General features: G+C 42.0%; 1 protein-coding gene and 1 long non-coding RNA gene across 9 annotated transcripts in view; one reads left to right on the forward strand and one right to left on the reverse strand.

Moving 5' to 3' along the window:
• Positions 1–255: 255 nt before the first annotated feature.
• RAPGEF4 (Rap guanine nucleotide exchange factor 4) overlaps positions 256–23,926 on the reverse strand; it is a 333,429-nt gene continuing 309,758 nt past the window's right edge. For all 8 annotated transcript variants that reach the window (XM_070803236.1, XM_019970793.2, XM_019970802.2 and 5 more), the window contains 6 exons: positions 22,367–22,457; positions 18,222–18,272; positions 17,352–17,439; positions 16,870–16,934; positions 4,501–4,555; positions 256–1,634 (listed from right to left, as the gene is read on the reverse strand). In XM_070803236.1, the coding sequence (XP_070659337.1) occupies positions 1,507–1,634; positions 4,501–4,555; positions 16,870–16,934; positions 17,352–17,439; positions 18,222–18,272; positions 22,367–22,457 (478 nt within the window). In that variant the 3' untranslated portion in view covers positions 256–1,506. The remainder of the gene's footprint in view (positions 1,635–4,500; positions 4,556–16,869; positions 16,935–17,351; positions 17,440–18,221; positions 18,273–22,366; positions 22,458–23,926) is intronic.
• Positions 14,578–22,373, forward strand: LOC109566447 (uncharacterized). Its single transcript, XR_002181817.2, has 3 exons — positions 14,578–14,693; positions 14,948–15,009; positions 21,991–22,373. It is a non-coding gene; the product is annotated as an uncharacterized lncRNA (long non-coding RNA).

Raw genomic sequence — 23,926 nt, forward strand, 5'->3', positions numbered from 1 at the left:
GGTAGCTAGGCTAATTTTGTTGGACTTATAAAAAATTAGGCTTATAAATGCACTCTCAGACCAGAACTCATTTGTATATAGAGGGCTGACTGTAGTGGTTTCCAGGGACTGGTGAGAGAGTAAAGTGAGGACCAGCTGCTAGAGGGTATGGGGTTCATTTAAGGGATAAGGAGAATGTTCTTGAATTATATAGTGATGATGTTGAACAACCTTATGAATATACTAAAAACCAATGAACTGTATACTTTAAAAAGGTGACTTTTAGAGTATGTGAATTTTATTTCAATTAAAAAAAATATACAGGACTCCACCATGCCAAGTGGTTATCTCTCCTATATTATAGGAACTGAGAACAATACTTCTTGTCACAATTATATTTAATGAAGATACTAATTGTTATTTACAGAAGATATACATACATACAATTCCTGCACATAATGTAGCCTAATTGTGGAAACAGGAAAAAATGTACTCCAAAATTACATACTAAATAAATAAAAAGTAATTATTTGGCACAATATCTATTATGTAGCAAATAAATAACTCTATACCATTGATTGAATGAACTATTTACAATCTATTTGAAAGTGCAAAACAATTGCTGAAAATTAAGGTATCTGTAATAACATTTAAGTCCAGAAAATATGTGGGTTTTTTAAATCAGTAACAATAATTAGCCAATAGTAAAGGTTTTTTAATGCCCAGGAAAATAATTTTGAAAAATGTTTTGTGCATATTGTGCTCTTCTGAAATGTCATTTTTTTTTTTTTAATCTTAACGCTGGCAATTTTAAGAACCTTAGAGTTCCTCAGTGGAATTCTTATATATGCAATCCTGATTTGTAAATTTTAAAAAGTTATATTGTAAACACAAATATTATTCTGTAAGTCATTCAGAAATTACAGACCAGTCTTCCCTAAAATTACATAAATAGCCAGAATGTTTTATAGTAATGTGGTCAGGTACAATTCCTTCAGAGGTAAGACTATGAAGATGGAAGAATACAGCCTCTAGTTTGGAGTTACATGGATTCCTCAACACCTTCCAAAAACCCCATGCTCAAATCAAGATGTTGATTTAGAAATTATGAAACTATACCACCACTGATGTAGCCAAATAAATACCATTTGTAGCACATCTCATCCTGTAAATACTCCTAGAAAAAATATCAGGAGCTTGATACTTCTCTTGACAATGATATTTCTACCATACTCTTCATGTTGCTCTTATTTTATGTTTCAGCAAAGAAGATGGCACGACTGGAAATAAAATAAGGTGACTATGAACAGGGGATTTCTAAGTTAGAGTGTGCAAGCTGTATGCAAGTCAAAGAATTTCTTCTCTTGTCATGATGCTGGTAAGCTGAATGCAGCCCTGAGATGTCTCAGGATGGGTTTTTGCTTGTTTTATAGAATTCTCTAGTGACAGTATGGTCAGTAGTAGCATAAATGGCATTTTTGAAAGATTGTGAATGGAGGCAAACGTTGTTCTGGGCACTTGAAATGTCTATGGTCGACGAGGCTCTAGTCTGTGTGACATCTGTGATAAAGTTCTCTGGTTGTCGATCACATTTAATTGCCGAACGTAACTCCGGACATCCTGGTGGTTCTTATTAGCTTGAGCTGCATCAGGATCTATCAAAAGAGCAAAGAGTAGGATTGGCATTGCATAATATATGCATATAAGATACAGCTTTATTTTCTCCAGCCTATTACATTTATCATGGATTCCTGGTTTCCATCAAGACCTTTCAACACACTGTATTCATTGAACTGTTTCTACTTGGATGTTCCATCTCCTCCCTCCCACCCTTTTCTTCCCTATTGCCTATTTTGATCATTTTCCTTTGCATCAGATATTGTTTTAAAAACACCAAATAAAAATGAAAGCGTCACCTGACAACCCTGGTTATATATTAAAATTGTTTCCCCTTGCCATCCCCCAGAGTATATCACTGATCTCTACTCCCTTTGACCCAGAGGAGGACTAATGGCAAAAAGACATAGTTCTCATTAGCTTCTAACAAAAGCACTTAACACCTGAGCTGACCTGAAGCAAGTCAGTGCGACTCTTGCCCTTAATACTTGCAGACAACATACAGCATTACTCCGTAGATTGTATGACTGTCCATACTCAGGGAAAAAAAAAAAAAATCTCAGGCTGAAGTCATGACTTCTACTAGACTTTCAATTCTCTGATGCTATTTGTTCTGAAATCCCAGTTACCATTCTAGTTTCATCCCCTCCCCAAAGCATTTGAGCACCAGAGCGATCAGAAGTCAACCAATTTCCCTAAAACCAGGCTGAAAGAAGAATAAAATGCCCAATCAGATGCCTATACAGGGAATAGATGTGAATGAGGAAGGTCATTTGACCTCTGGTGAATGGGAAAGATAGTTCCCTTCAGAAGTGACTATCTGGCTCCTGTATCCTGAGTTGGCGGATCTTCCTATTTTTCTAGAGAAATGAGAAATCTGGATTTCTTCCCTGGGAATTCTTCCATTTTTGAATGATTACATTATTTCGGAATAAAAGGGGAAAAAAAGCTCCATTTAGATCCAACATCTCAGCCATGGTCCCTGGGTGGCCTCTGACCCACGGATGCCAGTGTGGGACACCAGGGGCGGCCGAGCCAGCCTGGACTCTGGACCAGCGTCCTTTTTCCCATAGCACGTTGCCTTCTGCCGTCCATCTGTTCTCCTTAGATCCACACACCACTCCCAAAGACAATTAGAATGCCATCTGCATGGGGGGGTGAAGGGGAGTGTTGCAGGTCTGAACACAGAAAAGCAGAGAGAAGATACAAAGGCCCCACTTGCTCTAAGAAGAAACTCATCAGTATAATTATCACATATAAATAATACCACAGTGCTTAATTTCCTTGCTTGTCACTGGCAGTGTACTCTACATGTACAATATACTATAATTACATTGTACATATTCCCACAATGTTTATGAATCTATTCCTATAGCTGTATCTATAGATTGTTGACTTCAGAGCCGAGCAGCTGTTGTTTACTAGCAGTTACTGATCACTTCAACAAATGCAGTGGAAATATATATATATCCCCCCACCATGTCTCTAGGAGATGTAGGAGAATGTAGGATTATACTTCCAAAGGAGCTTATAGAACAAAATATATTCTATCTTGGTTCTTGGACCTCATGGAGAACCTTCTCAAGGCTTTGAACCCTCTTAGACATTTTGTGTTTAATTTCAGGAATTTCCTAGACCCCCCTGAAGGGCGGTGGATTCTAGGTTATGAACCCTTGTTGTAGTCATCACCTATATATTTTCATACTTGTTTGTATAACTGCTTTATGACCATGTATTTATACATATAGTACATTTCTAGATGAAGAGATACGAGACACTTTAATTTTGGCAGAATCCACATAAGAACAAGTGATGATGTGCAAACTGTTCTCGTTTTGGGAGAAAGAGGAGACATAATCACTTGAACAAAATTTTTTCTTAAGGATCTTGCTCCTTAAGACAAGACTATTTTTCCTAGACCCCCCAACCCCCAGGCATTACAAAATAAATGTTTAGCAATTCTGGTATCCTGTGTTAGCAAACCCTTCGTTTGGGCCAGCCCTGTGCTAAGAAGAGCAAAGATGGCTCTGATGAATAGAATGAGAAACTTTAGTCTCTGGGCACTAGGTTTATTGGAGGGGATGGTACTGGTAGCCTCGCAGTCATGTCTATGTCAGACTATCGTGTTAAATTAATGAGCCCAATGGCTTCAAGTGACTCATACAATGAAGTTGGCACAAAACTTTACAGGGGCCACCTTCTCACTCCCAGACCAGCTGGAGGGAGCCAAGGCTCCAAGCTCCACCCAAAGTCCCAGCCCTGAGGAAACAGTAGCACTGGCCCAGCACGATGATCTGGTGCGATGATGCCACTTAACTCCCAACAGTTTAAACTTGCTATTTATTATCAGTGACAGTTTCATATTAAAGCATTTATTATACCAGCTGTTGTACTAAATGTGCAGATTTAAGAAAAGCACCTTAATTCACCTCGAAATACTAGAAATATAATATGAATTCCTGCTAAGGGACCTTTTACAAGTGTGCTTATACACATTCAGGCGGTCTCTCAACACTCCAAGAGACAATAAATATTATCCTTCCCAGTTTATAAACGACGGAATGAGTCATCATGAGTTGATGTAAGTTTCTTAACATGAAGCAGTGAGTCATAAAGAGAGTTGGTTAGAGGCAGGGTTTGTTGGCATTCGTGCCTTAGCTGTCTCTATCCATTCTGAAAAGAGCAAATGAACTTTCTGAGTTCATTCATAAAATAATATTCTTATGGTTATTTTCTAGTTTTACAGCTAGAAAATCTTTAAACACAAGGCCCTTGTCCAATGAGATTCACGATTCAAAGCGTCTCTGACACAATCAAATATTGTCCCGGCTTCCAGAATGTCTCTGTAGCCCATTAAAAAGGACTTAATCACCAAGATCCATATTGTGGCAGCATTTAACTTACTGAAGGGTTGGCTCCTGCAGTATCTCACTGTTCTGGCAGTATTTGCAATCATTCGCTAAAAAAAAGAAAAAAAAGAAAAAAACTGAAATGCAGGTAAGCTTAGTGTAGAATCCAAAAACAAAAAAACCCCACACCATTATTTACTTTAGTGATACCTGGGACCATGAAAAATAGCAGGTTCTGATCTGTTGATCATCTGGAGGCAACTGGTTGATATATAACCTGTTTAATTACTTGACAGAGGCACCCCCTACCACCCACATACACATACAAGGTATTTGTCAAGTGAGGAATACTACTGGCATATCTTTAGTCTAATTGCTTATTCCTTAGGATGTAAAAAGCAGGCCGTTGTTCCTGAGACTGAACCTTACTCTTCAGGACCAGTTCTTACCATCCTCTCCTGAGGTCACTGTGAATTTGCAAGAGAATTTGTAGCTGTTTGGAGAGGGTTTAGCTTGTCAAGTTCCTCACTGTAAACAGTAATGAGATATTCGATGATCTTGACAGAATAGTCATAGATACTCTATCTCCACAGTTTTCTATACACTAAGCATTATTAGCCTTTTCCATCTTCCAGCAAAAGTGTGTATTTTAACATTAACCTTAATTATGTGATTCCCTCCCTCTTCACCTCCTTCATCCTTTCTGATTATAACAGTAACACACGCACATTTTAGAAAAATCACAAAATCTAGAAAATGTTGAGAACTAAGTAAAAAAATCACACAGAATATTGCTTCACAGAGTAATTTCAGCTATATTTTGGTACATTCCCTTCTAATATTTTAAAAATAAATATATATAAGCAGTTTTAAAAAAATGGAAGTCATATATTTTTGTTTTGATTTGAATTGTTTCACATGGCATTATGACTTTTCCATGCCATCTGCACTTTAAAATCTTTTTTAAAAATAACCAGGTATTCAGTCATGTGGATGGATCATAATTTATTTAACCTTTGTTAATTTTGTCATTAAGTAATCTTAATGCCTAAATTTTGGCTACCATAAAAACTTATAAGGAAACCTATTGAACTGCACTCAACTGAGTTAAAAACAAAGAAAGGAGGAAAGAAATGGACAGAAACCTGAGGAAAGACACGAGGCTAAAGCACTGTTTCTGAGCCACTGTTTCTTGCTCCTGCCATTCTGAGGGTAACTGGGACCCTCAGTCTCTGTGTAACATCTCAGGGATACTTTTCTCAAGGTTGTCCCTCAGAGATGGTGGATTAATTCTAATACGAGCAGAAAATTGATAAGGTTCTGGCCAGGAAAAGAGACTTTCTAATCTCTGAGTGGCTATTTAACTCCAGTCCTTACTTTCTTCTCTCACTGAAACCTCGGCTTGCCAAAATTAGAAGATGACTCTGAGAAAACTGACACAGTGTTAAAAAAATAAACTTTTTTGGGAGGGAATTTTTCTCATAGAAGAGTTGAAGTTTTACAAGTACACACAGGTGAACGTTCATAATGCCTCGCTGAATATTACTGCTTTGAGGACTCTGGCAAGCATGAAGGGACATGTGTCTGCAGTGGGTAATTTCTCATACACAAAGAAGTAATCGGAAAAGTTTGAACTTCACTTTCATAAAGGATCCTGAAAACCAGCACATCCGTTGATCAGCACGAGAAATATATTACAAATACCTCCAAGAAAACGTAACATACAATGTATAATTAGCCTCTGATATATGGAGCCCTGAAATAAACAGTAACTACGATAATTTTCCTGCTAATTTACTTTAAGTTGTTTTTTCACTTCTCCAAAGGCTTTGCATCCGAAGGGCACAAGTATATTCCATGTAGAATTATTGTAATTCTTCAGATATTGAATGGAATGTAATTACTAGGAAGCCTGGGAAATGCTGCCAGTATGCCCCTCTGAAGAATAATAAAATAATTAGCAGGGGTCAGAAACCTCTTCCTATACCATTTTGTAGGGAGTAATTGTTCTGCTTTTTAGTTTTGAAAGCTAAAACATTTCATTCTGACTTTGGTTTTAAGACTACTCTTTACAGCTATACTCTGAGGCTTCATAATTTTTAGCTCATTATGTAGTTTAAAATGTGAGAACAATTGTTTAAATCAGTAATTTCCAGCTCTGGAGTTCATTCTCCCTTTCTAAATCTTTGATTAATTTTAACAATGGTTTTAATTTTGACGTATCCCTTTTAATTGTACTCAAAGATAACTTCAGTTTAACTTTGCAATCCAAATCTGGCTTTGCAACGAGGCCCATTCTTTCTCTCTGAGATGGCTGCACAATAATGTTAGAAGATGTAACATTAGCAGTAGCAGAGCCCGGACTCCATTAGCTCTGCTGGTCACTGCAGCTACAGAATGCTTTCTCAAAGCCAAAGAAGAGTTAACTTGATAACCCTACCCTCGTCTGTACCCACTGACCCATGGAATGCAATATTTAATATGCTACAGGTGCTTTCCTGGGTTTGCAGGAGAGTTCAGAAGTTCCCTTAACTATCTCCAGGGGCATAATGCCATCAAAGCTTGACTACAGATACTGGCCCCTCATTGTTTGAATGCATCCAGCAATAAGGAACTCATTACCTCCAAGGTCAACCCCTTGCATTTTTCAACATTTATGACTACTAGACATTTCCTTATCATTTTGAGCCCAAGTGTTTGCCCCTCTGTTTTTCACCCCATTTATCCTAGCATCCTATCTCTGAGCTCTGAAGCCACAACAAACACGTTTAGTTCTTTTAGGACAGTTCTTCAAATACTTGAAGATACTATCATGGCCCTCTCTTCACCCCCACATCTATTCTGGTTCAGCCTAAATATCCCCATTTTCTTCAACAATTTCTCAGGTCTCTTCTAGACAGCTCTCTAGATTGAAGTCCACAATTTAAAAAAAAGCCACATTGCTGATACTTGAACTTCTAGTGAATTAATTAAACCTCTCAGCCCTCTTCACTGAACTTCCTTCTCTGTAGATGTGCAGGTGGTTTCATGGGCCAATGTGGAGAATTTTGCATTTATCATCACCAAAAGCCATCCAGTTAGTCTTTCTGTTCTTCTGCAGACTTAAGTCTTGTGTGTCATTTTTGACAGTGGGTGACTGTTTATTCATTGCTATTCTCAGTGAAAGTTGGCAAAAACTAAGGTTAAAAGATATAGGCTGTATTATCCAACTGCCACAGCAGGGATGAAGCCAAAAATTATACCCTAGGCTTTGGGGCCCTGCTGGAGCAGGTTGGCCTGCCTGGAGCAGGCCAGGCAACTTTCCTACAATGCCAGCCAGTGGGAAAATACCTGATCACTCCAAAGCAGAGCTTCTCATCTTTTTTTGTTTTTCCCATCCCAGCAAACCCAGGGTTATGACACATTCCTATTAGCAACTGGCTTGTTAAAACAATGATTTGTAATTCAGGGATGAAGTGAGGAGAACATGCTGCTTTAGAAGGCACCTGGATCAGAGCAGGTGGGCAGAGCAAGTCCTTCTCTACACCTGCCCTGACTCTGATACAGCACCCCCCCCCAGCCCCTGCCCTGGGAAGGCCCCACTTAGGGTTCACTCATCAGCCTACGCTGGTGGATGCAAACCAAGAATGCCAGGCTTCCCCTTGGGAATCCACATTCCAAATTTCCCAGGACCACCACTTTCCTCGAGACTAATTCTAAGTACAGGTCTTCAGAACTTATTTGCAAGAATTATGTTTATACAGTTCCTCACCTACAGGGATGAGACAAGGACCCAACTGAAAGCTGATGAATCTCCCTCAGGATGTCAACTCACACGGGGAAGCTCAGGAAGGAAAAATGAGGTAGCAAGCCAAGGTTTCTGTAACTACCCTCAGGTTTTTTTTTTTTTTTTTTTTCTCCTCAGTGTTTAGTTTGAAGTAATTTCAAATTTTAAGAAAATTTGCAAGAGTAGTCCAAAGAACTCACATATAACCTGGTAATGTGTCTTAACAAGACCAACCCTTTTAAGGGCACCTCCCAGGCTTTGGGCCTGTCCTATTGGGCAGGTCAGTGGGACAGCTGACCAATGTGAGAGTCTGGTCTGGATAAAGGTGTAGACAGTGCATACCCAGTGACCCTGTGTCAGGTATTTATTGATTGTATTAAATATGTTATTTATATACATTATATATATAAAATATAGTAACATTAGTAGTATTTCTGTATCAAGCTGTAAACAGAGCGACCCAGAGGCAGATGTCCTTCCTAGGGTCTGAGTTGCAGAGTGACCAGCACAAAGATGCCATCTAGCAAGGGAGTGACCAGCTATGGGCAGTCACGCCTGGCCCATGTGAGAGGCTCTGAGGCTGTGGTCCCCAGTGCGCGCGCGCACACACACACACACACACACACACACACACACACACACACACACACACAGTCGTTCAGTCATTCAGTCGTGTCCGACTCTTTGCGACCCCATGGATTGTAGCCCACCAGGCTTCTCAGTCCATGGGATTTTCCAGGCATGAATACTGGAGTGGGTTGCCATTTCCTTCCCCAGTGCAGATCTCCCTCAAACTACTGCTGCTGCTAAGTCACTTCAGTCGTGTCCAACTCTGTGCTACCCCAGAGATGGCAGCCCACCAGGCTCCCCCGTCCCTGGGATTCTCCAGGCAAGAACACTGGAGTGGGTTGCCTGCCATTGCCTTCTCCAATGCATGAAAGTGAGAAGTGAAAGTGAAGTCGCTCAGTCGTGTCTGACTCTTAGTGACCCCATGGACTGCAGCCTACCAGGATCCTCCGCCCATGGGATTTTCCAGGCAAGAGTACTGGAGTGGGATGCCATCACCTTCTCCGACTAGGAGGCAAGTAATTCCTTCCCCTTGAATCCAAGGAGGTGTCAGAGAGGGCTCTTCTCAGATGGGTCCTTGGGGTCTGGGCTTCCCTGTTTACCTTCTGTGGCACCCTCCCCTCAGGGATGGGCTGGCCACCTTACACCATCACTCCTATCCAGATGGCCAACAGCCCACCAGCTCTCCCCAGCCATCTTGCTCTTCTGGCCAGCTCTGTACTGACTCCTGTGCCGGGTCTGAGCTCTCCCTTCACTCTCCTGTCCCTGGAGGGGAGCAGACTCCTTTGTCTGCTTTTCAGGTTCAGGCCAGCAGGCCCTCCGGGCGGTAGCACCTGGCAGGGTTCCTCTCCTGACCTCCTCCCCTTCATAGCAGTTGTGGAAACAGCCTTCCTCCCTCAGGCCAAGCTCCCTCCCTGCTCCCTTAAGTAGGCACTCCTGCCCTCAACAGTTTATGTCTTTCCTTCTATTGCCCCTTGAGACCTTTGCCCTCCTTGTTCTTAAAGGTCGGCCAGACTGCTCTCTCCTTTCTTCTTTCTGCCCCTTCTGACTTGACTCTGCCCCCATCCTGTCAGATACAGGACCTCAGTCAATTACTCCCAGCTTACCATGTGTAAAACCACATTCACACCATTCTGATTATTTCACTCAGATCCTCATATACTGGGACAATAATTTTTTTCCACATATATATGTAGAAGTATATCTGCCTCTCACCTGCCAAGATTGTGCCCATGACAGCAACCAAGTGGAAATAAATGCATGGTGAGGACCAGAGATAAAAGATAAAATGGCCCAGGAGCTGAGCCAGTCTTCACTATATGTTTCCCTGAGGAAGAATCCTGGCTCCTGTCTCATCCTACAGATCTTTAATATCTAAGAGGTGAGTGGCATACAGATACAAGCATGTAATAAGCATGATGCTCATGGTATACTGTACATACGATGGCCATGGCCATGGCAGCGCAGGTGTCTCTGTGGGCTCTTGCAGAGTATTGTGCATCTCTGTGTGCAGGGAAGGGCACTCAAGGACCGACAGAGCACCACAGGGAGGAGGGTGGACAGAATAGTGTCCACTGAGGTAACGTATTGGTAATAGAAGATGCTTGGGACATTCTGCTTAATCAGGTTTTCTAATAAGACAGAAAAATGCATTTGGGTTAAATCGTTACATAAATTCCTTTATAAATGCTTTAGTGTGTTGTCCTATCTTGCTAAATCTAACACTGGAATAGGATTATTCTTTTATGCAACAAATATTTCTTTCATACTTATGACATGCCAGACACCTTTCTTGGTGCTAGAGAAATATCAGTGAACAGAATAGATCAGATACCTGGTCTAGGACATTTACATTCTAGTGGAGAAGATAAGCAATGAAGAGACAATAAAAAAGATCATTTTAAAACGTGAGGCCAGTTGTTGAAGCAAGGTTATCTGTTGAGAATCAGCTGGCTGGCGAGGTGTGGAGTGTAGAAGAACATTTGAAGAGTGGTCAGGGAGGCCTGCTTGGAGGGAGGGATGCATGAACTGAGACCTGAATGATGTGAAAGTCAGGCTGGTGAAGGCTGGAGGAAGACAGTTTCAGGCAAAGGTAACAGCTAGTGCAGAAGCCCTGAGGCAGAAAGGAAGGAAAGCAGGTTGGTCTCACTAACTTGGACTGAGTACAGAGAAGATGAAGTGTGAGATGAGGCTGAATGGGTGCTCAGAGTAACAAGTCTGGATTTGATTATATTATATTGTATTTAACATGGTTTTATTTTTCTCTGATATAAGAAGTTACTACCTCCTTTGCATTTTGCTTTTTCACACCTTTTTAAAAATAGAGGTATAGTTGATTTACAGTATTAGTTTTAGGTGTACACAAAATGATTCAGTTATGCATATACATGTATAAGTCTATATTTTTTCTTTTCCATTATAGTCTGTTACCAAGATATTGAATATAGTTCCCTGTGCTATACAGTCTTTGTTGTTTATCTATTTTCTGTATATTAGTGTGCATCTGTTAATCCCAAACTCCCAGTGTATCCCCTCAACCCTGGTTCCCCATTGGTAGCCATGTTTGTTTGCTATGTCTTTGAGTCTGTCTCTGTTTTGTAAATAAGTTCATTTGTATCACTTTTAGATTCCACATGTAAGTGATATCATATGATATTTGTCTTTATCTGACTGACTTCATGTAGTATGATCTCTAGGTGCATCTGTGTTGCTGCAAATGGTATTCTTTTTTTAAGCCTGAGTAGTAGTCTGTTTTATGCCTGAGTAGGAGGAACCTGGTAGGCTGCAGTTCATGGGGTCGCTAAGAGTCAGACACGACTGAGCGACTTCACTTTCACTTTTCACTTTCATGCATTGGAGAAGGAAATGGCAACCCACTCCACTGTTCTTGCCTGAAGAATCCCAGGGACGGGGGAGCCTGGTGGGCTGCCATCTCTGGGGTCACACAGAGTCGGACACGACTGAAGTGACTTAGCAGTAGCAGCAGCAGTAGTCTGTTAACACACACACACATATATATCACATCTGTTTTCTCCATTCATCTGTCAATGGACATTTAGGTTGTCTCCATGTCTTGGCTATTGTAAATAGTGTTGCCATGAACTTTGGGGTGTGTGTTATCTTTTCTAATTAGAGCTTTCATCTTTTCTGGATATATGCCCAGAAGTGGGATTGCTAGACCATATGGTGAAGTGAAGTGAAGTCGCTCAGTTGTGTCCAACTCTTTGTGACCCCATGGACTGTAGCCCACCAGGCTTCTCCGTCCATGGGATTCTCCAGGCAAGAATACTGGAGTGGGTTACCATTTCCTTCTCGACCCAGGGATCGAACCCTGGTCTCCTGCATTGGAGGCAGACGCTTTAACCTCTGAGCCACCAGGGAAGATCATATGGTAGTTCTATTTTTAGTTTTTAAGGAACCTCTATACTGTTTTCCATAGTGACTGTACCAATTTACATTCCCATCAACAGTGTGTAAGGGTTCCCTTTCCTCCATACCCTCTCTAGCATTTGTTATTTGTAGATCTTGGGATGATGACCATTCTGATTGGTATGAGGTGGTACCTCATTGTAGCTTTGATTTGCATTTCTCAAATAATTAGTGATGCTAAACATCTTTTCATGTGTCTGTTGGCCATCTGTATGTCTTCTTTGGAGAAATGTCTATTTAGGTCTTTTGCCCATTTTTTTAAATCAGGTTGGTTGGTTGTTTTTGAGTTGTTGGAGCGGTTTGAATATTTTGGAAATTAAGCCCTTGTTAGTTGCATCATTTGCAAGTATTTTCTATTCCTTAGGTTTCATTTTGTTTATAGTTTCTTTTGCTATGCAAAAGCTTGTAAGTTTGATTATGTCTTATTTGTTTATTTTAGCTTTTTCTATTGCCTTGGGAGGCTGACCTAAGAAAACATTGCTACAATTTATGTCAGAGAATGCTTTCCCTCTGTTCTCTTCTAGGAATTTTATGGTGTCATATCTTATATTTAAGTCTTTAAGCCATTCTGAATTTGTTTTTGTGTATAGTGTGAGGGATTGTTCGAAGTTCATTGACTTATATGTGGATGCCCAGACTTTCCAATACAACTTGCTGAAGAAACTGTCTTTTCTCCATTCTGACATCTCTTTTATTACTGTTTTGAACTAGTTTTACATCTTTTATTGATTTTTATGTGTTATGTTTTATTTTCAACTGCATATAATCTAAAAGCCAAGGACTTTCTTTATATTTCCTAGCAAAATTTTTTGCTTAGACACTCAACACATATTTAATTGCTTTGAAACATACCCTTTGGAAAATCTACATTTAGCCCAGATCATGTATTCTGTATAAAGAAGTAAACTTTCAAAGTCCTTTGAAAGATTTCTATTGTGTTGAAAAGGTCTGGGAAATGGGTAGATTTGAACACTTATAGAGTTTTACGTGGAGATTCTTTTTTCCATAGCTTGATATAAGTCCAGTGCTCTCACCATGAATCTTGTAATAATGTTATTGATGATAGAAAATTGTTGCTAATAATGTAACGGCATGATTAGCAATACCCAAATATAATGATTCAAAACATTTTTCTTCCTTTATAAATTAGCTTCTGTTAATGTTTCCAGAAGAACAGAGGTTCTCCTCAGGCTTCTCATTCCAAATAAAATGACTATCTTAAAATAATATTAATAAATAAATTCACCTAGATATGGGTATGTCTGAAATAGAACCAACCTCCTAATACAGCAGCAACTGTGGCTATCAGCATGCTTCGTGCAGCCTGGGGTAGTGGCAGCCGGCCAGCATATTATCCTCTGATCCATTGCTAGTCTACCTCCTAAATGTTATAAATATTCATGTATGCCATAGAAAGCTACAAAGGGCTTTATTCAAACATTTTTTTGAATACTCCTTTATGTTTCCCCCAAATGAAAGAATGTCTGTTTTTTTTTTTTGCATAGGATCAGAGTGTGAATTCTCTTTTGTTCATACTCATAAATCCTGAAAACCAATATGCAACAAATTCTCTAATCCTCATTTCATACCCCAAGGGTGAAGAGGTTCAAAATAAAAATACTTAGGATTGGCACAGCAGCTCACTGTGACTGTGCAATGCTGCCACCAAAAAAAGCATCTGTGTCCCCAACTACCCAGGTGACTTCTGCCCCGGGCAGGGACTCCCTCAAGGGATACAGCCTACCAGCCCCATGAAGGCTGCCAGCTTTGCTCACCACCGTGGCCTCGCTGATGAATGAGGGGCAAGCTGCGCACATATCAACCTGGAAAGGGAAACAGACACGTCCTTCCCCAGGAATACAGTACTAACAGCAGTCACTAGTGGGAGTTAAGTGGCGGTGGTGGTGGTATGGGAGCAGGGTGGGCTAGCTTATGGGGACAAAAGGTTAGAAAAGTTGGCACCAAGGGCCAGGCTGGTCAAAGCCAGGTTTAAAAAACATAAATCCTTTTTTGAAATTCCAGTTCATTTTTCAGTAACACCTAACTCATGGAAGGGCAGTTATAAAATTCAGCTTTCTCACACTGTGATTTAGCAAATGAAATAAAATATATCACTGCTGGAGCAGAGAAGCATTATAATAGTGCTCTTGCAGTATTCTTTCTCCCCTTTTCTTTCATAGTAATTACAACCCCTTAATTTTGAGTGGGGCATTGGATACCCAAAATAAGGGCTACACGTTCTTTCTTTTCATGCGACTATGTTTCTTCTGTCTGATAAAAGGTGAGCCAAGTGGTTACGTGCAATTCTGGGTCACATCCCTACAGGGAAGAAGCAGGTCTTCACCTTTTTCCTTTCCCCCTCCCTCTAGCTGGAATGGGGGTGGTGCTGGTCCACCATCTTGGACCATATGGATGGTGAAGTGGCACAAGAGAAGAAGGCTGGAATTGTGACTGCTTCCTGGAGCAGAGCTGCCACACTTAGACATGTAAGTGAGAAAGGAACAGACTTATCTTGCGTAACCCATCATTAATTCGGGCTTCTGTTATTGCAGCTGAACTGCTATCTTAGCTCTTCAGTTGCTTTCAAGCAAAAGTGGACTCTGTCAGAGCAGGCTGTGAAGGACCTCTCTCCTCACTGCCAGGCATGTAAGAACACACTGCTGTGGGCATGAAGTACAGAGATGGGGCAGGGGAACTCCCTTAATGTCCATTAAATACGGTCTTGACTTCTCCTTCCCAGGTTACAGATGCGACACCAAGATCTAAAGATCCAGATGAGACAAATTTCATCCTCCTTGACAGGTATTTTTGCTTTTCTTGTTTGTTCTGTTCAGTTAACATTAATAATCAAAAGTTCTAAAGCTCAATCAACTCTTTAGGAGACTGACTTCTACGCCTCTGTGCACATGTATTTTTATAGTCAAATGGTTGGCTTAACCACCCTTTGGTCTGTATTTCTGCCTAAGTGATCTGGAAGGTTCTTTACCTATTTGCTATATCTTTCATTTCTGGAAAACAAGTTTTCTCTTGAGAAATTAGGGAACTATGTTTAATTCTCCATACTAATAAGTGAACAAATGTTTTTACTTTGATCATAGAATTATTCAACTGACACAACAATAGAGATGTTCATACCCTACCCTTGGTATGGGTGGAGGGGGAGACTGCTAAGAAATATTTGCCCTCTAGCACAGACTTTAAAGAATCTGTACCAGAGGGTGAATTCAGTTGGTAAGAATCTGTCTGCAATGCAGGAGACCTGAGTTCAGTCCCTGGGTTGGAAAGATTCCCCTGGAGAAGGAAATGGCAACCCACTCCAGTATTCTTGCCTGGAGAATCCCCTGAACAAGGAGCTGGTGGGCTATAGTCTGTGGGGTCACAAGACTCAGACATGACTTAGTGACTAAACCACCCCACAGAGTGTCCTTGAGGAGTGTGGACTCAGGTGCCATTTCCTAAGAAGCTTAAGATGCAGGCCCTGGTGCCCAGCACTTGCTGCTGTTCTTTACCAGGCTGAGCTTTGCGATAAGCTCATTCTCAAGGCTGAATAGTATGATCTTTACAGGATGACTGTGGGATGTTTTGAATTCTCCCAGAGTCCCACATATTAGCTGGATTTCAGGAAACAGTTAGAACAATTTTTCTGGTAAGAATGCTTATAACACTCTATGACTTCCAGGAATAGTTAAATACCCTGGCCCCACCAGTGATTCCCCAGGGGTAGCTGTGGGGTGGGGGGCACCACCCCATTTTCTGTAGGGGAAACTGACCCATGGAGAACTTAAGGGACAGCTGCAAAGTGATGAAGCTGACTCTCATGTCTCCTGAACTCTCAGCCCTGGGCTTTTCCTGTGGTGCCACATTCACTGCTGCAAAGTATACCCCGGGCACATGCTCATCCACACAGAGATAATATCGCACCTCCCCATCCATGCGGGCTGCGGCCAAAGGATTTAGGACAATGGAGCATGCCATGAGCATGCACTATGTCGCTAAAGAAAGGCTTTGGCAAGACCTGCCTTATTGCTTCACAGATGAGAAAATTAACTGCAAAGTAATGAATGCTTTTTTTGGGGGCTGGGGGGTGGTGTGGGAGGGGCTGGAAAACAGTGAATGTGCACCACTTCCACACAACTGTTCCCTTCTAAAAAAATTTTGTTTTCGGTTAAGGAAGATGTTCAAGTTCCCGCCCTGAACTTGGGTGAACTTTACTGGACTAAGGAGCACACATTCAGGTGACTGACTGCTCTGTAACAAAGAGCTTCTGTAGAGCTGCCTTTTACCTACATGCACTGAAGTCAGCCTCAGCATATCAACATTTCAAAGGCATCCTGCGGCGGTCTAGCTCCATAAACAACAAAACAACAGGGAAGTCGCTCTGGAACATTCGTGCATTTTAGCAACAGGCAGCGGAGGACGAGGCACACGGCAAAAAAGCTAGCTGCCGCTGAGGCCGCAGCACAAACACCATTCAGTGTCACAGAGGAGACTGACAGACTAAACGACGTAGCCAATTTGAACCGAGTATTTCAAAACTCCTTTATGTGTAACTAGCTTTTCAAGGTGGCAGCATATATGGAAATTATTTCCTTTATTAGTACAAATGCAAATTTTTATTTTAAAAAAACATCGTCGTTAAGGTTAACAATACTGTACACGTACCATTTTTTCAAAGTTTACGAGATTGTCAATGAACGTCTTGTTCCCCTCATGAGTAAATGTCATATCTGCAAAGAAATAAAAGTCACATTCTAATCACTAACAGAAATATGTCATACAAAGAAACCACAATAGCACCATTAGATTATGCTGAAGGATTTGCATAACACTGCAGCTGAAAAAAGCCGATAATAGTTCCTTTTATGTTAGGTGTTTAACTTTCTAAAAGCATTTTACCTGAGCTTAGTTAAAATTTCCAAACTAACCCTCTGTTTCACTCTCAAGTCTTCCAAACCACACACAGACTCCCGCTCCTGCAATAATCTTGCCAACCCTTTCAGAAAAGTCAGGGCAGAGGGGAGACGCCAAGGAAGGTGGGAAACTCGGATCATTCTTCCCAAGGAGGTCAATCTGATTAGGCACCTGTTCCTTTTCTTCCCCATACACTCATCACTGGCTCGTCCTGTGCATTTCCTTGGAATTACCTTTAATGAGCAAAGGCATGAAGGGGATGAGAGGAGGGTCCAATTTGGCTACTGTCAGCCTGTAGGCCCTGTGGTTTCTTGAAGGATCCTTTAGAGAAACAGAGATGCTGGTTAAGGACGAATGAAATATACACCACCCCCTTCTACCTCCTGACCCAACCCAGCCTTGTTATCTCCCAATCAGGTAGTTCTGAATCAAGTGTAGCTACAAAAGAAAGGTAAATTTAGTTAAACAAATGGATTTTTGTTTTAAAACAACTTCCCGTATGACAGGAAAATAAATAGATTTTTTTGTTTCCTTTCTTTGTTGAAAGGAAGACACGCCTCCAGGGATCTAGGGAAAATATCCCCTTTGAGAGCCAACACAAAATGTTAAACAACCCCCAACCACAAGAGTCCCCTTCTCCTGGGAGCACGGCCTCCTTCCGGGGAGTCCAGCTCACCCTCCTAGCTGCTTTGCACTGCCAGTCTCGACTTGCCTTCTCTGAAACTCTCCTATGACTCCTGCCAAGTCCCACTCACTCCTTTTCTGTGAACACCTCCCTGCCGATGGGGAAAAATAATTTGGCAAGCCAAGGAAAATGCAGCTTCCAGACCCTGGCCAACCTGTGCTGGATGGAAAGGATCCCATTACACTGCTTTTCTTAGTTATACAAATTGACCTTATGTGGGACATAAGTCCTCTTTAAGTTAGGACCTGAGAGTGCCATTCATTAGTCAGACATGCTTGTTTTAGCAGCACTAAAATGGGATCATAAACTTCTTAAAGTCATACAAGGACAGATAAAATTCCTGAAATGAGAACTTCAGCTAATCAGAAATTGGATTAATGCAGACAGTGAATGGAATAAAGCAGCCACTGTCACTTACCATTAAACTTTCAAACTCTGCATAGAACTTCTTGAACTTGCTTGGCAGTTTCTGTTAATGAAATGAAAATGCCACACTCATATGTCAGATTCAATATCTAGATATGTATCGTGTGTTACCATTTCGAGGGGAAATGTACTTCTTTTGGCTCTTAATCAAACATCTCTAAGACAGGCTAGACTGTAATCTGTCTTGTCATTTGAGGATAATCTTAAGGATCTCATCTTTTAAAAGTCTTAACCTAGTTGAACCTAAATTAACTATGGATGCTTTTGGTCTTACTGCTTTCTATAATGTTTTCTGAAATGGATTATTCATAAAGAGGGCTGTATTCCCGGACTACAAGTGGTTTGGCATTAACTGCCCCCCTGCCCCCCACACTGTTTTAAACTCTCAGATTCCCACGATGAAGAATTTAGAGATTATTACAATTAAAAGTTTTAGAAACTACCTAGTTCAACCCTCCTCTTCCTTTACTATGTAACCTACAAGAGAACAGGGATTTTTATCAGTTTTTTTACGGCTGTATTCTCAGGGCCTAAAAGAGTAGCAGCACTATGTCAGGTACATAGTAAATGCTCAATACATATTTATTTGGCTAGATTAAAACTGTGTTTTATAGACAGAAGAAATTAACCATCAGATTAAATGACATGCCAAAGTCACACAGCTGGTGATGGTCAGAGCCTCTGTAATTCACGTCTCCTGCCTCCTTTTCTCGTTTCTCTTCTCTGCGCTACGCTTTCCTACACAAGCATTTCTCCCACAGGATTTCTCAGCCCTGCTCTAATACAAAAATTGGTAGTTCTCTCAATTTAGTAATTTCTCATGGTTTTATCTTGGCAGATGATTCGAAACCACTGACTGTAGCCGTACATTTACACCAGTAGGTCAGTGAGGAATCATTTTTCAATCTGTTGGTTCTCACTTTGCTAGGTCCTGAGCCCATAGTGAAGCTGAACTTTTCTGACAGGGCCACCCAAAGAGCAGTGTGATGCTCCCTGTTCCAAGACCACGAAGGTGCTGACCAGGTCGGCAGCCTCGGATGCCCCGCTCAGTTCTGCTTCCCAGTGACGTCCACTGGCAACAAGTGACTCGCCTGTCAGGCCTCTGCAATCCCCTCAAAGCTCCTCTCTCTTTTCTCTCTCTTCTGTGAATGGGTTTGACCTATTCCCATTTAAACACTGTTCTTGTTTAGTTGCTGAGTCATGTCTGACTCTCTGTAACCCCATGGACTGTAGCCTGGCAGGCTTCTCTGTCCATGGGATTTCCCAGGCAAGAATACTAGAGTGGGTTGCCATTTCCTTCTCCAGGGGATCTTCCTGATCCAGGGACCAAACCCACTTCTCCTGCTGGGCAGGCAGATTCTTTGCTGATGAGCCACTGGGGAAGCCCTTAAACACTGTAGAACATCTTCTTTTGTTTCTAGGAACTAGTACCCTCATAATAAACTCATTGTTCTAGTGCCTCTTTTCAAGCTGGGTTTCAGGGAAACTTGATATCCTTGTTTAGTGGGGAAGTTCAAAGGGACGAAGGCTGGCATGGACATCAAGGGATACAAGAGTCTCATGCCCCATGGAGCATTCAAATCACCGTGCTCAGTGATAACTTTCCGTGAACACAGACAACTTATAAAATGAGGAGTTGACGGGACTTCTGGTTACGTCAGTCACTCTAGTTCTTTCTTTACTTAGCTGGCTTTTGGGTCAAAGGCAGGAGTGCACATGCGAATAAAACTTGTGTCTCTCTGTACTATTATCTGTGCACACCCCATGGGCTTCCCTGGTGACTCGGTAGTAAAGAGTTTGCCTGCCAGTGCAGGAAACATAGGTTCAATCCCTGGGTTGGGAAGATCCCTGGAGAAGGAAATGGCTACCCACTACGTATTCTTGCCTGGAGGATTCCACGGACAGAGAAGCCTGGTGGGCTACAGTCCACAGGATTGCAGAGTTGGACACGGCTTAGTGACTGAACAACAGTAACGATAACAAAATCCACACCCCATGCTTCCAGAGCAGGGGTTCTCAAGTGGAGTCAATTTTTACTAACCCTCATTTGGTAATATCTGCAGACCTTTCCTGATGTCAATAGTGGGGTGGGTGGAGGTGCTACTGGTTATACAGTAGGTTGAGGCCGTGCATGCTGCTTAGCCCCCTCCATGGCACAGGACAGGCCCCTCCACCCTCATGCATACAACAAAGAATGATGCTACCCAAAGTCATTACCACTGGGGCCGAGAACCTCGGCTCTGGGTCCTCACTCCCACTGGCTTTATCTCAGATGAGTCTTCTCCTCTATGTGGAAGCATCCCCTATGCCACATGGTCTCACTCCATTTTCTGTTTTGTTGGACTGCCTCCCACCTGCTCTCTAGTTCCTGGAAGGCAGGCACTGTCCCTCAGGCTGCCGCTGCTGCTCACTGCTGTGGTGTGGGAAGTGCGTGGGAGGGGGTCGGCAAGTCCAGGAAGATGAACCCAAATCAGAGATGCTTGAGAATGAAAGCTCTCCCTGCAGAATGACCCAGTTCCATTTCACTTTAACAGATAAAGGCTTATACACGATGCGAGGGGGCTCTCCTCTTTGCAGCAGCATGCAAGGGTGGGAACACAAGCTCACAGACTGATGTGTTTCTGCCTCTCCTTGTGGAATGAAGGACTAGATGATGCAACTCCCTGTCTTGGCTGCCTGCACCCCATTCCCTCCACCCCCACCCCCCGCCCCAAGCAGCCTCCTGTTTTTCTCTTTAGACCACAGGAAAGGGAACTCTGAGGGTGTTCCTCCATGCTACAGCCTTAAGGTCTAGCTACTATTATGAATACCTAGACCTGGCCTTCCCCAACCCCCATGAGCCTTCATACCTTCTTTGATTTTCCCAACCAAATCATTTGGACTCTGCAAGAGGATTAAATGCTGGAAACAGGTAAAGGAAAGCAGACTCTCTGAGAGGTTACCCTAGATTTCCAAAGATTCCAAGAGCCGTGGGCTACAAGAAGGAGAGGCTTGCACCCTGGCTTCACGGCTCAGATTTCTTGACAGCATTAACTTTCACTAGCTGGAAGATGCCCGGGATGTGTGGCACACGGGCCTCACCAATTCCCTCATTCCTATATTCGGGGGATGAGCTGCTGGGTGCTGCATCTGCCTGGAATTTTCAGAGAAACCCAAGACAGAAGGACCTGTAAGGACCTGTTCTATAAACAGTGGGAATGCAGAGGCGGGACAGAGGGAGAAAAACAGATTCAAGAGGGAAGTGGGGAGGAAAATGTTTCAAGGAAAACATTTAGAGATGCAAACAGCTGACTTCAGGACTTTTTTAAAGCATCCTTGCGAATTAAGTCTCTCTCGTATACTCCTTGCCCTCTTTTTGTGTCCCACTTACAGACACATTTTCTATTTTTAGTAAGAGCCTATTTTTGTGTCTGTGTTCTATAAGAGATTAGTATTTCTTTGACTATATACCACATGTAAGGGGTCAGGCATATTTTGAGTACTTAGCTAATTAAAAACGAAGCTGTTCTCTAGCACGAATAACCAACTGTCAACAAAACTTTCATTGTATTCGCCATAGAAATTCACCACACACCTGCTTAACTTTGGCACCAAACTGAATTCTAGCCAACTGTTGTTCCTTCCTACCCACAGAGGTCTGCCAGGTAGTTAGGAGATACTTGGTCAAAGCTGGGCCAAACAGTTGGCCTTCTGGCTAATTCGCCCAGGAGCAAGATGACTACTTGGATAAAAATGGATCTTCTGTCCTCTCTTAATTACAGATACAGCTTATTTCAAAAGCAAGAGGCAGACACCAGAGAAGAACAGGATCTGTGAGCAAGACCTCTGAAGTTAAGCAAGCAATGCTGTTGATTCCGGTTACACCTAGGAACTAGACTTATTATTATTTATATTGTATACAGCAAGAAACTCAGACCCCCCTCTTTCTCTCCCCACTGCATCGGACAATGCCTTTTATTTATTTATTTAAAATTCACTCTCAGATGCAAAAGGAGACAGATCACCTCCCTCAAAGTGTCCCACCTTTTCCACTGTTACATAAGTGTGAGCGATACTTCTGTTAAAAAGAGCTCACTGGTGAGCTTGTGCTTTTGTTCTTAAGGCAAAAGTCACAGCTGGGTCTCTGCTGGTGCTTACCTCCCACGTCAGTGCCAGGCGGCTCACAGCTACATTACTTAGTCCCATGACGATGGCAAAAAAGGAATTCAGATTTTTGTACTCCTTACAGCTGAAACACAAGAGGCACATGTTGTAGTAAAATGCCACTTTGGAGAGAGATAAACAAATTAGAGTTCTATTTTCTGATGGTCATTAATAGTCGTCAGGACTCCTTTACAAGAACAGGCACTGATAGATTTAATGCTTTAGGTTCCACTTGGGTGACCATGATCTGCTGTTTGATTTTTCTTGCTGTAATATTAGAAAGGTTGATATTAGCCATCTAGGTTCAGGTTTTGAGAAGGAATTTCAAGACACCTACACTAGGCATTGCTATTATAATCCCAAAGCTTGCTAAAAGCCCTGTGGACCTGGAGGAAAACATCTCATGGGCTAGGAAGAGACACAGCAAAATGTCCTTGGAGAATTCCAGGTCAATGCTGGACACCTCAGGCTGTGGTAGCAAGAGAGGGAAATAAGGAAATGACGCTGCTGCAGCCGCCAGGGCTTCCGGCTGCCATGTAATGCTTCTGATTCGTTGAAAAATATCAATTTACAAATCATGATCCCTCCAGTGCAGGAGACCGGGGTTCAATCCCTGAGTCAAACGATACCCTGGAGAAGGAAATGGCAACCCACTCCAGTATTCTTGCCTGGAAAATTCCATGAACAGAGGAGCCTGAAAGCCTGAGATTGCAAAGAGTTGGACATGACTGAACACACGCACACACAGCTAATAACCTAAACAAATGACCAAAAAATAACCTTATTTTTCCTGTAATTTTTCAATGTTGATGAAGCCGATCATTTTGAATCTGTACTTACGCCATTATTAGTTTTTATGAATATATATTTGGGAATAAGAATATTTTGGAACAAGACCAAGGGTTCTTTCCAAATTGCAACATTTAGTCTAGGTGCTTGGTTTAACTTAAGAAGAAAGAAAAAAAGGAATCTTCAACTTCTTCATACCCGCTCCTTGCAAAGGGAAAGAAGAATTCATTTTGCAATGAACACAAATCCTTTACCACAAATCAATATGGTTATCTAAGTTGACTACATCATAATTAAATCTTGTTTGGATTAGCATTTTTGCAAGAGGCTAATTAAATTGCTGCATTTGCTCCCTGTGTTCTCCTTGCAGAGTGCTTCATAAATGGTCTGTGTGGAAATGGGAAAACAGATTTAGAGAAGCTATGGCTTGTCTCTCGCAGTGCTGGGGGAAGCGGTGGGGCTTTATCTGTGCAGGGCTGGTCAGGGGCTGAGAGCAACTTCAGAGACCCCAGGCTGAAGGTGGCGAGGAGGGTCATGGACACGGCTTGCCTTCGTCCTACATGTGTGCCCATGAGAGGACATGCAGGACTGCAGACCTGCTTTTGTGCTCACTGCTCTGGTCACTTGATCACCCTAGGTAAGTCACGAAATTTCTCTCTGCCTCAGTCTCCCTCCCCTGCAAAAGGCAAGGATAACATTTGGACCCCCAACTTCACAAAGCTCTGGGCAGGCCGAAGAGCTTCAATAGAATATATGGAAGTTCTC

This window comes from Bos indicus, chromosome 2 (assembly GCF_029378745.1).
Source record: "Bos indicus isolate NIAB-ARS_2022 breed Sahiwal x Tharparkar chromosome 2, NIAB-ARS_B.indTharparkar_mat_pri_1.0, whole genome shotgun sequence".
Classification (NCBI taxonomy): domain Eukaryota; kingdom Metazoa; phylum Chordata; class Mammalia; order Artiodactyla; family Bovidae; genus Bos; species Bos indicus.